Consider the following 15,121-nt stretch of genomic DNA (forward strand, 5'->3'; position numbering starts at 1 on the left):
CGATTCTCAGAAGGAACTGTGTGGGACTCTGGGATGTGGGACTATCCAGATCCAAGAATTAATCTCAGTGCACAATTTATTATATTGAGCATCAGAAAACTTTCTCCACAGCAGCCTGCATTATCCATGATATTTACAACAAACAGCAGATCACAGGCACTCGTTCTGTGCTGACAATGGAGCTACCGATGTCATCACCAGCAGAATCTCCAATTTCTATGAAACACAGCATTGAAAATAGGTGAAACAAACCTTGTTGGATTGTTCTATTATCCAGATAACAGCAGAGCGGGCGACAAGTGGGGTGGTGAGTTGAAATCAATTCACCGTCTATTTATCCGGCCGATGATTGGCTTACATCCTGTGTTGGTGGGGGAAGGGGGTTTCTGTGAGCCCTGTAATCACAGCGATGGAAAAATGATGTGCATCGCCCGAGAGCGTCCCTCTAGCAATTTCCTATGAATCGAAGCTGTCGCCCGGCGGCCGGCTGGCATTTTTCATAGCTTCCATTTGCAGGACGAGCGTGCATTTTCCTGTAGCTTTTCACGCGGCTTTTCAGCGTCGACCGGCCGATAGAAAGCGGCCTTTGTAGTCTGTAGTGCTTTGTTCGAGTTCACAGTTGCACTGTCCACTGTGAAGAATAGATGTTGACTGCTTGTAATAGGTCTCGCCTTCTGTTATGTGCCTGGCTATCACCAGTATAGGATGCATCCGTTTATCATGCAATAACTCACTTTTTTGAAAATTGAAACAAAACAGTTCTATTGTCCCAGTTATCTTGGGATTTCATCATGAATAGCAGCTTCTATATCTGAGAATCCTTGGTAATGCTCCTATCTTTGTCAATGATTTTTTTAAAGAAAAGAATATGTTTCAATTTCACAGAAAGACAAATTAAATACAACAATAATAAATAGTACTTATTCATAAAACTCAGCATATAATGAAATAAAGTTCAACTAATAGACTTCCTAGCCTCTTGTGCGATATTGGTATTGTAGGGTTGCATCATCAACTGTCTTGAATCAACCTAGTAAGCAATAAGTTTATCCCAGATTAAGATGGAACTCAATTATTATTGAATAGTAAAATGACAAAATAGTGGATTATTCAACTATAGCTACTATGTCCATGGTACAACTCAGCAGTAAAGCATTAAATTTCTTCACAAGAAGTGATTCAGCATCAATAATGAAAAATGGGCCTTATCATCAATATACATATTCATAACTCGAGCCTCGATAACAATTGGTTGTAAACATAATGCTTTATGCAAGGTTGTTAACATAATGCTAATGCAAGCATTAACATGATTTTTACTTGTCATCAAAAGAGAAGAAGTTCTCATATTACAATAAAATTAAATGAGGCCACTGATCATTTTGATTGCATTGACAGAAATGTTGAGAAGATGAAAACTATCCAATCTCGTGTGTAGCAGCAAAGACATTTTGGATGGATCTTGGTATGTTTTCCTAATTGGACTGTATTTCTAATTATCCTAGTTCTATTCATCCTAACTGTTCCTCCTGATCTCCCATCTTCTTATATCAATGACAATAGGCCCTCACGAAACTACTGTATCTCATTATTTTTTACGGGGCGTGAATGAATCCCATTTTCCCAAATACAAAATCATCTCTTTAGTAGCGTTTTCTTTATCAAGCACAGATGAGGAATGACAAAATAAATCATCCAAAAATGATGCAACAACCTTATAAGACTGATTGAATGATAAAACTTATCTAAACCATTCTGTAGGCTCATGTCCAATGTACCAATTACTGAAAATTTAATGAGATCCTAACAAGAAGATACTTTCTCTTCCATGGCCAAATATTCCAGAAGGACTGATCAATCAATAATACTCTTCACTCCTCAATTTTCTACGAATGATGATTGTGATCCGTTAAGCAATCTTCTCAACCAAATTCGTTCCTAATGATTAGACACACAAGGCGGCTATACCGGGAGTTCAACACGATATTATCTCGTCTGCTGTGAGGTGATGATGGCTCAATAAAGGAGCTAGCTCTGACAAAAGGTATAATTTATTTCTGTTAAACTTGCGGGCCTCGTTTCTTAGCGCAGCGCTTTCTTTCTTTCAATCCTATTATCGAAATTGAAATAAGGAACAAATTGTTACGCGCATAAAGGAGCCTTTCTGCGGGATTGTTAAGTAAATGACACCCTTTGCAAGTGGCTCGACAGTGGTTTGACGTCCAAATTACGGGTCCCACACACGTTTCGACAGTAAATTGCCGACGTACCTGCGCACAAGCACAATTCTGCCAACATAACAAGACAATGGGCCGCGCCACAGCCAACAAAGGGGCGGCGCTGCCCCATCGCGATATACAATTATCGCACCCCGTGGGGCGGCCCCACCCCCGGCCCCGACTCCCGCTCAACAATAACACTTTTTGCCGCTAGAAACTACTTGTCATCGGACTCCACTCACTACTGTTGCCAACCGACCGACTAAACACCGTCTCAAGCTCCAATCATCCCACTACATTTCAAAAGATTCTCTATCGGCATTGTTCTTTGAACAGGAAAAGGGTGGAAACTGGAGAGACTTTCTTATGGCATCAGGAGCTGGGTAATTGGCATGGTGTTTGATGAGGGTATGGAGATGTAATTGTTTCCTGTTTGTGAGTAAACTTCGTGATTCTCAGCCAGCAACTGGTGTGAATAAAGTACACCAAGATGATCAAATGGAGTTTCCTATGTTTGAAGAAATGAGAGGGTGTAACCGACCTCTGGATAGAATTAGTCAATGAAGACCTAAATAGGAGTAATCATCTCCCTCGTGATAAAAATATGAGTTGATTATTCCCATTTAAGTTGACTGAAATTTATTGAGAGTTAGAATGGAGCTAGCTCGCATATAAAATATCTTATTTGTAGAACAAATATGATAACCCTATTGAATTAATTGACAAACGAGCCAAAGCTGACTATTTTTTATTTATTTTCTTATTTTTTTCTATTGCAATTTAGTGAATAAAGACAAATGAACAATTTTTTCTAAAAAAATAATGTGTTGAATATTAATGAGATAGGTAGCCTAGTTCTCACCATGACTACTACTTCTAGCAACTAACTTGGAATTAACATATAATATTAAAAGATAGCAATAATAATATATAGATTAACAAGGTTAACTATTTGAATAGAAACTTTTCCATCACAGCCTTATAATCTGTAGGTGCAAGATAAGGAAGATTAAGTCTCAGCACTTTCCATTTCGGCTATTCAAGTGGAAATGAAAATAAAAAGAGACAAAAAAGTATTGAGAATATGTAGTAATGACAGTGATAAAATCATTGAATTTGAGAGTGATAAATAATAGAGTAGGTATCTAATTCAACCTCTTTCTCAGTTGCTTTCTCAGTTAATCATTGTTATGCAGACCAAACAAGAACATTATTTCTGTAACATGTGGAAAAACTTTGGTTACTGATTCCTTCCAAACAAGTTGAAAAAAAGGAGAAAAGAGGATTGTGAGTGATAGGAAGTAGGAGTGGGGGGTGGGGGATTAGAGGCATTGAAGCGAAAGGTGTACCGCTCCGCTCACCGCGCCGCGTCGCGCGTCTGAATGCGAGCAGATTTCCATATAGATTAGCATTGTGCACCAAGACGTGGGTAGAGGTCATTACAATACAGAAACTGGAGAATATCGTTGGATACAGAAGAATAAAATGCGCAAGCCAGAATGGAAGTTTGACGTCTGAATGGTTTCTGCAGGAAGTTACTGAATAGCAAAAGCAGCGCTAACAAGCTCCTTCCTTATTCTGCTTTGTGGAGATAAGGAATATGATTGGTTTCGGCATGTTGTTTAGACAACGTGTTTCACTTGTCAACAAACTGCTGCTTTTGTGATTCTTGCACCCTTTGCCAATACAATTCCAAAGGCTATTTCAAGTTTCCGATTCTGACAACTTATGTACCCTTCCAACAACTATAACACAACTCAATTCATCTACCGAACTGAACACCGGCTTGTTTGAACTCCTTGAAGATGCCTTTGTTTCAGTACGGTCGCTGCCGCTAAAACAGAGACGTGAATCTGGAAGAGATTGTTGAATTTCTCTCAGCATCCAAACTTAGTTGATACAGTCAAAGAGTGGAGCTTTGAAAGACGTACTCAACTGATAATACTGTACTATATACTGACTGCTTCTAAATGTATACACACTGCACAGCATTCACTTGCTCTGATTCAACATGCTCATTCTGATCCCAGTTTCCATGCATTGTGTTTGGCGTTAATACTGATCAATGGAAGCTACCATACAGTACAAACAACAAAAGCTTAACAAGGACTTAATCTTGAATTTTGCTATTTTCTCTGCAAAAGTTTGAATCGTGATGGAGGGAGTAGAGATAATAAATATAATGTTATTACACGATAAATGGTTGTCAACTTTTTCTTTTGAATCAATCAAAAATTGTATTTACCTGGCAAAGTATTATAATTTCTGATAAAAAATCAATCAATAAATCACTTATAGCTTATGCTCTATATAGAGGGAGTAGAGATAATAAAAATAATGTTATTATACGATAAATGGTTGTCAACTTTTTCTTTTGAATCAATCAAGAATACTGTATTTACCTGGCAATACATTGTCATTTGTGATAAAGAATCAATCATTAAATCACTTATAGCTTATGTTCTATATAGAGGGAGTAGAGATAATGAAAATAATGTTATTATACGATAAATGGTTGTCAACTTTTTCTTTTGAATCAATCGAAAATACTGTATTTACCTGGCAATGCATTGTCATTTGTGATAAAGAGTCAATCAATAAATCACTTATAGCTTGTTTTTTAGAACTTCTTCATAATCTACATCTACTCTACACGAGAAGGAATAGGACTGGGAAAGGATGGGAGATTCTAAAGGCTACTCTAGGAGATATCTAAAGGATAGGAGATTCTCTCATTGTTCGGCTCAATTTCAACAAGAGAATAAGTAATGGGAGCTTTTGTGTATAAAGGCTATGATCATTTAACATCATCCAGTGATGTATTTTGTTATACAGTGATCAAATATTGTGGCTCAGATACCTCAATTATTTATAATATTGTGAGAATTGAAAAAAAAACATGTGTGTCCACATCTTGAAAATCCTGAGGCTTCTGATGGTGATTAACTCTCCTAGGAGATCCTCATAGTGGAACAATGGTTTTATATATAGGAAATACTAAGATTCAATACGATCAATAATTTCTCCTGTAAATTCAGATAAATAACATAAATCTACTCCATTACTAAATAGCGATACACGACTATTTTTGTGTGAGGATGTATTACTTGTTGGAAGGCTAGTACCTTAGAGAAAAGTATACTAATATAACCTCTAGTAATACCTAGTAATTTAAATATACAACATAAATCTACTCCATTACTAAATGGCGATACACGACTATTTTTGTGTGAGGATGTATTACTTGTTGGAAGGCTAGTACCTTAGAGAAAAGTACACTAATATAACCTCTAGTAATACCTAGTAATATAATAATCTCTGCTAGTATTAGCTGAGATATTAAGAAGGTGCGTCATTGGTACTTGGGGAGGAGGCTGATCTCTCACGTCGACATGTGGACCTGAGATACTGATATAAAGATAAATGTGAGTTGTTTGAAGTTAAAGATTTAGTAGTACAAAAATTTAAGTTAATCACTTTTTGTGTAGTTGAGAAGTTGATGTTGTGCTAATTATTCATATTGAATGAAAAAGACTAAGAAATTGTCAAAAAAACACAGATTTATTGATACTTAGAAAGACCGGTTTCGGTTATCACACCATTGTCAATCTCTGATAAAACTATCTAGTTTCATCTAGTTTTATCAGAGATTGACAATGGTGTAATAACCGAAACCGGTCTTTCCAAGTATCAATAAATCTATGGTTTTTTTGACAATTTCTTAGTCTTTTTCATTTAATATTTAAGTTAATCATCAACGTCTGGCTAATAACAAGCAAATACCTGAATTTACTATATCCGTTAAGAAGAGGTTCTCACTACACTCTACAAAAAACTGTGAACCTAATATTGCTATTTAGCCTGCAAAATTGAGGATAGATGCTACCAAAAACTTCGATTCTAATACAGAAGTTATTCCAGTTTTTACATGGTAAATGAACTATCTGATCCTCAATGTGAGACTAACACTAATAGTTTTCTTGTTTACTTGGAAAATCATCAATATTAACTGAGAAAAAATGTGTAAAATTGAAGTATTTCTCATTATGATTTGACAAGACTTGAAAATAATCATCAACTTGTGTCAAATTACTAGCCTTGAGTTGTCTGTTCCAAACAGTTGACTTGAAGACAACGACAAACGTCAGCTAGAAGTCGAAATGTAGGCTAGCTTGCATTTTATCCATTTCTTATCTTTGTTACTAAATTGGTTGAGAATGGATGAAATAGTGTAGAATTTTTCTGTATAATAACACAGTTGTCACTGTGAAACAGCTCCTGTGTTAATTACTGTAAATAGCATTTTCCATCTCTATCAATAGGATATTGAATTCCATAGATAAATAGATTCATTATAGAATTCCTGTTTATAACAGAGGTTGAGAAAATTGAGTTTGAAAAAATGGATAATGATTCAATCTATAAAATCAAATAACTTAGACTTTCTTTAGTCTCCATTTCATAGAATGATAGTCTACAAAATGATAGGAAAATTATTATTTTGGGTGTAAACTCATGAATTGACTGAATAATTTTGCTATTCCATTGGTGCCTCTCAATCTATCTTCTCAAAAAATATGTTTTGATTAGGTAGCTACATCTTATCCTCTCAAAAAATATGTTTTGATTAGGTAGCTACATCTTATCCTCTTTCTTTAAAAAATTTTTCCTATTTAAAATCTTCTCATTTGCTATCTGATTTTCCCCACTTTTCTTTATTCTCTTTCCCAGGTATTGAATACTGTTAGGCCTACACAGGTTCTTTTTCCTCATATCCATATCCACTATTCATAAAATAAACAAATTTCATCTTTGATTCCAATTCTTACTGTATTAATTCTCTCCAGTAGCTTGTCTTTTATTTTTTTAAATTTATTTTTTGCTTTTTCTTTCAGCAGTGAAGTGATTGAGTTTATTGGAAAACACTTATTTTCTAAAATACTTTTATTATTCAATATTGATCTCTCATATTTATTACATTTTATTGTCATTTCTTGCTTCAATTTTTTTTTTGTTATCTCTGCATATTTTGTATTGTATTGTTTGCTAACGACGTGGTTAAGTGGTAGAGTGGACAATATTGTCCAAATTTCGCCACGTCAACATGAATAGAAAAGTCATTCTATTCTATTCTAATCTACGGTTGCTTAATATGTAGAACAGTTTGAAAACCTCCAAAATACAATCAAGAATCGGAAGTATCAATCCCTTGAGGATCAGATCACTGAATGCTTTTTACCACTTTCTCATCTTTTGTCAAAATATCAATGTTACTGTATCCTTATGAAGTGACTTTTGTCAAAGCAATTATTTTGTTTATGACAGTAAAACATTCTTGATTCTTGTCACTTGATTGGGAGAAATAATTTTGGAATCAACGAATTCGCACACCTGCTTCCAAGGGTAGTTGGAAATCCAGCAGCTATACTAGTAGATCCATCAATAATTTGCTTGAAATGTTTAAATCCATCAAAATGTTTATATAAATCCATTAAATGCTTATATATATTTTTGGAGGAAAATTGAACTTGAACGTTTTACAGTAGAAACATTACCTATTTTTTGGACATTTCATTCATTTATCAAAATTTGGGAATGGAATAGATTTGGGCCAAGCCTGCTGTTCCTTCCTAATCATATTTATATGATTTGTGATTCTGTCCACGAATAGATAAATAAATAAATATCCTCCGGCGTGGAAAAGAAAAATGTCCAATTAATAAATTTTCAAGGTGGTCGTAATTAAGGTTTATTCTGGTGCTGATGTGATACTTTTATGAATCATGATGTAGTTGCAGGTGTGTCTGTTAAATTTAACCGGGATTAAACGCTTATTAATGATGTCATCACAATGTCACCGGCTTCTTTCATCGGTTATCATAGCATTGGTCTTGTTAGACGACATCGTTACTCACTCACAGTTCGATGCCCACGGATCTGTTAGCTAATTTTTTAATTATTGATCTTCAGTTCTTCAACTTGTTGAAAAACATGTCTATAGTGATGTGTTGTGATAGCTATAGAGATGTGTTTACTCTTCTTGAAACCTTCTTGTTATATTTGACAACGGATAATATCCTTACTGCATTGAATAAGTACTCAATAAAACAGCATGAATAAGAAAACAAGTATTTCAGAATCTCAAAATTCCATGAGGAATAATTGTAGCATGAGGAATCATGTAATAGCAGCTCGTGATCATTTATTGATTTACTGTATTCTACAACTTCCCAACCTGTGCAAAGCACGAAGGATGATAATATAAGAGGAGAATATTGAATAATCAACCATTAAATTTCATATTATTTTTATTTATTATATTCCAGTAACTTGAATTATCGAAAAGGTACAGAAAAAGTAACGACCCAGTTGAGAAAAACAGCTTCCAAGACCAATATCAATGTGTACATCCTAGAGCAAAACAAATTTTTCAGTAATACATCAATTTTAGTGTGAATAAGTCATAAACTCTGACTTTACAGTAGTTCTGCATTAATTTGGGATGAACATAATATTACATGTTTGGAAGATTTTTCATCTTCAGTAAATTACAAGAGCAATGAACAAATCATTGGTAATTTATCCATTTGTGTTTTTTGTTACACCAGTCATGAAATTAGTAATACCTAATATCGATTCTAATGTGAATAAGTCATAAACTCTGACTTTACAGTAGTTCTGCATTAATTTGGGATGAACATGATATTACATGTTTTGAAGATTTTTCATCTTCAATTGCAATGGAAAACCATCCGTTTGTGTCTTTGTTACACCATTCATGAAAATCAATGACATTATCAACGAGGAATATAAGAACAAATTATCACATTTCATTCGTTATCAACCCAATATAATCACTAGTATTTATGTACATTTTCCATCCTCTCATAAAATCTTAGACGAATCGAGTTAATATACATCCAGCTTACATAGATAATATTCTAATCTAATAATATAGTATATATTATATTACACTTAGAAAATACTCCCTATCGTCTATTTGTGGCTATTATTCGAAATAACCGTTATTCAAAATGTACAGTATCATGGGATTCAGGAATCTTATTTTCAAAATTATTTGTAAGATAACCATTATACTCAACATAGTGATTATAGTGATTTTAAGTATCATACATATAAATTCTCATTCGAATTCAAAAATGGGAATTTCGAGTGCAGTACATAAAAATTCTGTATGCATTTATTACTGAGTAGATATTTCGAAAAAATTGGGAGTCATTCTAAGTCTGCCATGAGATACAGTTCAGACAATTTGAAGTTCTAAAAAAAGTAGAGACTTCTTTTGAAATTTCATCAAATAGTTCAGACCAAAAGATTTCCTATTCCAGCTTACTGGGTACATATCACAAAACAAGAACTAATTTTCTAATAAAGAAAAGAATGCTATTCTAATGATAGAGCTTAGGAATTGTAAATACAATTGAAAAATCGCTTAGAGAAGGCAACGTCCTGTCAAATGTAAACAATTAATTGTCAAAATTATAAATTAAAGCCTCAACGTGAATATATAGACCGTTTATTAACGTTAAAGCCGTTATAAACGTTTGATATAGACCTAGATATGGATAATTGAAAAATCGCTTAGAGAAGGCAACGTCCTGTCAAATGTAAACAATTAATTGTCAAAATTATAAAATTACAGCCTCAACGTGAATATATAGACCGTTTATTAACGTTAAAGCCGTTATAAACGTTTGATATAGACCTAGATGTGGATAGTCAATTACTTAGAACATTGAATAAAATTTTTGTGTTTGGAAATCATGATTTTCTGCATGTAACTAGTTCTCCACAATTCGCAATTCTAATACAGTAGACAACAATATGGTTGTCATGTTACCCAGTACATCAGTTCTATCATGATTTGAAAATGTTGAATGAAGTTGGTGATTTCTATACACATGCATCTAAAAAAATGAATGATTTGATAGATTACACAAAAAATCTCAAAGTAGTCCTCATAAAGTCTGTGTCATAAATTTATGTTTCTCTGTACAATATGTTGTAAGGTATCAATATACAGAGGAAAACGATGTAGCTAGTTGTAAATTGTTTTATTTCGTTTTCAGTTGAAACGGTTACGATAGTTCAGAGTGAGTTTGATAATATTAGCACGTTTTTCAGTTGAAACGATCACGGTAGTTGAGGGTGCTAACTGTAACTGGAGAATATCAGCACTTTTTCACTTGAATTAATCACGGTTACTTTAGTTAAGAGTCGTATGTAGTATGCCTTTGACGGCTATTGCACATTCAGATCACAACACTGCAATTGTCACTAATGTTCACTCGTCTTGCAGTGAATCGCTGTCGTCATTAGTGCAGGAGGAGCGGTGCTAGGCCTGCTTGTCTGGTCAGAAGATGACGGTGAGAGGCCGCCGGAACTCGGGGGCGACGGGAGCCGAAACGGGGCTCGGGGAGGTCTGGTGGTGGTATTGCTGATAGGCTTGATGATGGACGGCAGGGAGCAGACCGGAGGGACTCTGGTAGTAGCAGGGAAGAGGCGCGCCGGGAGAGGACGCCTGGGCCGTGGATGGAGTCGGTGAGGAGGCTGATGATGGCTCTACCTTGATGCCTTGCTCGGGAGACTGAGATGTCGCCCTGGCTGTGCCCTGGTCTCCCGCGTACAGCTTCCCCAGGTCCAGCGGCGAGTACCTATCGCCTCCCGCCGCGTACGCTTTGCTCGACTCCATGTACAGCTTGGAGCTCTCAAAGTAGGCCTTGGTGAATGCCGGGTCCAGGTAGCCGTAGTTCTTTGGCTGGGTGTCCAGGTATTTGGCATCCGGAGAGTACATGGGCATGGTGAGTGAGGTGGGGGGCATGTAGGGCCTGTACTTGTCTGCTGCCTCCATTGAGTACTTCATTGCGTCCATCGATGACACCACCTGTTTCAACAATAACAATACCGTCAACTAATTTGTCTATTTGCATTTGAAAGTTGATACTTTGAAAATAATTGATTCACACTATCAACATTAAAATGAAATATAAATAAATTATTATAGAACCGTTCGCAGAGACATGCATGCACTTACTCACTCTCTTATCAATTCTCAATTCAATATATTTATCGAAATAATTATTATATCATCACACAATAAGAATAAAAATAAAAAACAGGTTTGATTGTGGAGTTTGCTGGAAGAAGGAATAATAGTATCACCATTAGTATCTCTTGTATGAGAGTATTTATTGTCAAATGAATAAATTGTATATAATATTCATAATTTTATTATTATTCATTATTATTAGTTCAAGCACTAGATGATTGAGTACTATTTTGTAAGCATTGTTTTTTGGCAATATAGTTTATTATTATTATTAGTGGAAAAAATTGTCAGAAAAAAGCTTGTATTTCAAAAAAATCAATGAAAAGTACTCACTCACTCTTATCTCAATTAACCTTCTATTATTATGAGAGACATTTCATACTTCACTAGAAATAAAACCAAGAATATCAAGCAGAGAGAAAAGAATACCTCCTTTTCGAAGATATTCGTTTGTCTCTAGTTCAAGTAAGATAATACGAATACAACATGTAAAATCAGGTTACATGAAAATCAAATTTCTACACTTGGAAAATACAAAAAATGTGGAAATTTTTATAGAATTAGATATCAATATTGATTTTGAATAGAGCTCAACTAATCTAATATTAAACATTGATTGTAATTGACAACTTTTCTTTGGGATTGAAACGACGTTGAATAACATCTTTCCACAAGAGGCCTTAGTAAGTATGAATTAGATTCTTAGTGCCGATTGCCCAGAAGCCGGTTGAATCTTAATCGTGATCAATTTCACAAGAACCAATCAGAGAAGCCTTATTTTCGAAAAAGCCTTCTCTGATTGGTTCTAGTGACATTAATCACGATTAAAATTTAACCGGATTTTGTGCAACCGAACCTCAACAATATATGAGTCGTTGGCACTACTCATCAACGTATTTTTCCCTATTGCTCTACTAGACATGCTCTATTCATGCTTTATTTAACATTTCAGAGTTAATTCAGAGTTTTCAGAGTTGAAGAGCTGACAGGAACAAGAGGACATTTTAAAGAGGATGATCGTAATTGATGGATGTAAATATTCTTGAAACAGCTTAATCAAGAGAGTTGATAAAATAATGAATTCAGCTAAGTTGAGATATTATTAGAAAAGGATGAGTGTAGTCTCTCACCTGTGCCTGAGCTTGGATGCTGGTCTGAGCGGCAGCAGCGGCAGCCATACTGAGCGACCCGTAAGCGGCTGCCGGTCCGTAGTATGAACCCACCTGTCCAGCCACCATTCCTGTAGAACAAAAATTAGATCAATATAAATTTAAATTAATCAATATAAATACAACTCCTATAACCATTTGTCACCGTAAATAACCCCTACGTCATCCCACTCCTCTTGGCTACTGATCAATACCCATCCAACAAAAATAAGATCACGATGATCTTATATAATTACACATTACCCCGCTCATATATTAATAGATTAAACTATACTGAACTACCTACACGTACCAATCCACTTTCCCAGCCTACACTATGAGGGGCTCTAATTTATTGCAATGAAAGGCGTGAACTCATGACTTACACGTTTTCTTTCATGTTAGTTATACGTTTTATTTCAAGTTGTTTGATATAAGAAAAGTTATCGTTTCTAAATTACGATTGCGAACTGTCAACTAATAACAGCTGCAGTGAGCCAACTTAGACTACTGGAGCGCAAAACCTGTCTCCTCGATAAAAATGGGTTTCTAATGTATGTTAAACCTGTATGTTGTTCCATGTAAGCTTTCAACTAAGACCAGTGCAGTTTACAATTTCAATAAATGTCTTTTGTACCTCGACGATAATTCATCAACATAGGTTCTATAAATAGGATGTAGTAGCTCAATATTATAATATACTTCAGAAATTAGAAGAAGAAAGTATCACGTCAAAAGTCGACCGTAGCATTAGAAGAAAATATTGTAGACTTGTATATGAGCCTCGTATTTTACGTGAAAAATATATCTAAATTATTTTGAGTACCTATTCCTCTGTTTTCTTCCTTCCCCCCATTTCTCCCTTCCCCCCATTTCTCCCTTCCCTTTTTTCCTCATTACTTCTCTTCTCTTCTTTGCCTGCCTATTACATGGGAAACCATAGTTGGCTAGGTATCTTCCTCTATTTTTTTCTCTTCTCCAACACACCCAAACACAAAGCCCATGGTTTTTTATATTTGTAACATTTTATTGTGTTTTTATGTTCCGTAATTCTTTGTAATTTTGTTTCGTCTTGTTTTGTGTGTTTTTAATAAATTGAATAAATTATTGAAATTATTATAGTGGGATGCTACACGATTGTTTAAGGAAATCAATCCAAGTATGTAAAGGACTTTTTTCATATTGTAAATGTTTTTTTTTCATGTTTTAATGTTTCGCACTAATATTCTATATCGAAATATTGAACTTGGAGGTATAAAATATTGAACTAACTGAAATATTGAACAAATTGAACTTGACTATAAAGGTGTAACAAATCACAATTGAAATTAAGTTTGATTCCATGGTAACTCATGGATCTAGCCTACCTATTTAACAGACAAAGGAGTATTACTTGAGTCATTTGAGGTTGATCTATCACATAGACTACAGTACAAAGTATATGACAAAGTAACAAATTATACAAAGTTAAGATAATATCAAATCAAAGTTTATTCATCAAAAACAAATCTGAATACTATAACATTTGATACAAATAAAAAAAAGAAGTTTTATGCATTGAATAATTTATTGATAGGCATAAATAATTCAATGATTTGATTTGAATATGAAGTGTCTATTTTGTTTTCTGTAGAAGTGTATGAGTAAAAACCTATTATTATTTAAAACAGTACATACAATATATTTTTAAAATCAACTTGGCAGAATAATACCCTCAAATAATGTTGAAAGAATCTCGAATTTCCCCACACAATGCTGTAAATTCGAGTGTCATATTGATTTGAGTAAATTTTAAAGAAAGTATTTGGATTGAGATTCAAAGTAGAAGTTTCAGATTTTAGTTGAGGAGGCTTAGTTCTTTGCAGTTCATATTCCCCGATAAATGGATTCTCTTTTTTGTCTGAGATAGTTTCTTATAAGAAGAATTCATGAGTTCGTGTTCATGTTGTGTTCACTACAACTCTGCAAAAGCCACACAACCAACAAAAAACAATTCGAGAGTGGTGTCGTTGCGACAAAACTCGGAAACAGCAATGGCGGCGAATGAATGATGCAAAGGCAGCGGCGGAATTTCTGTAGAAGAGAGTCAGTCGAAGAAGTCCACTGTCCAGCTGCTGCTGCTGACTCTATGCACCCTACAATAGCCACCTCTAAATTGCTTTTCTCTTAAAATGTCCCTTTACAAACACGTTCCTGACTTGTTTATAAACCCATCTCTAATTTACACATTCTGGACATGCATGCGGCTAGTAAAACTGTTGGATTCCATTCGGCCGAGAGCGAGCACCCCTGCCGAGGCGGAGTGCAGATGGACACCTGGCTAACTCACTACTCTCACACGCGCACACACCGTTACGGCTTCATCAGGTAGCAGCACCAGCAACACTCTCTTCTCTCTCTCTCTCCAACCCGCACCCACCGTATCCGTGTTTCCCCAAAGCCGCGCAATGAATAAATTTGTAATTGGAGACTATTAGACTACAGAATAGGTGACGACCGGTCACGAATTGAACAGTAACTTCTTGCCACCTTCCAGAATGGCAGCCCAAACCTCAATTCACATCACTTTCCATCTGATTACCTGGTTGAACAACTTTTTAAAGCAGCGTTTTGTAATGGGATACCATCATAATACGGTATAACTAGGAAGTTAGTTTCGAATCCCCCCTATCTGAGAATGCATC

At 35.1% G+C, this 15,121-nt stretch overlaps 1 protein-coding gene across 3 annotated transcripts in view; it reads right to left on the minus strand.

The window, feature by feature from the left end:
- Nucleotides 1–8,509: 8,509 nt before the first annotated feature.
- The window catches only part of LOC111051578 (transcription factor Sox-14-like), a 32,706-nt gene continuing 26,094 nt past the window's right edge, over nucleotides 8,510–15,121 (minus strand). For all 3 annotated transcript variants that reach the window (XM_039425445.1, XM_039425446.1, XM_039425444.1), the window contains exons 4-5: nucleotides 12,420–12,529; nucleotides 8,510–11,124 (exon numbers count right to left, since the gene is read on the minus strand). In XM_039425445.1, the coding sequence (XP_039281379.1) occupies nucleotides 10,594–11,124; nucleotides 12,420–12,529 (641 nt within the window). In that variant the 3' untranslated portion in view covers nucleotides 8,510–10,593. The remainder of the gene's footprint in view (nucleotides 11,125–12,419; nucleotides 12,530–15,121) is intronic.

Source organism: Nilaparvata lugens, chromosome 3 (assembly GCF_014356525.2).
Source record: "Nilaparvata lugens isolate BPH chromosome 3, ASM1435652v1, whole genome shotgun sequence".
Lineage (NCBI taxonomy): Eukaryota > Metazoa > Arthropoda > Insecta > Hemiptera > Delphacidae > Nilaparvata > Nilaparvata lugens.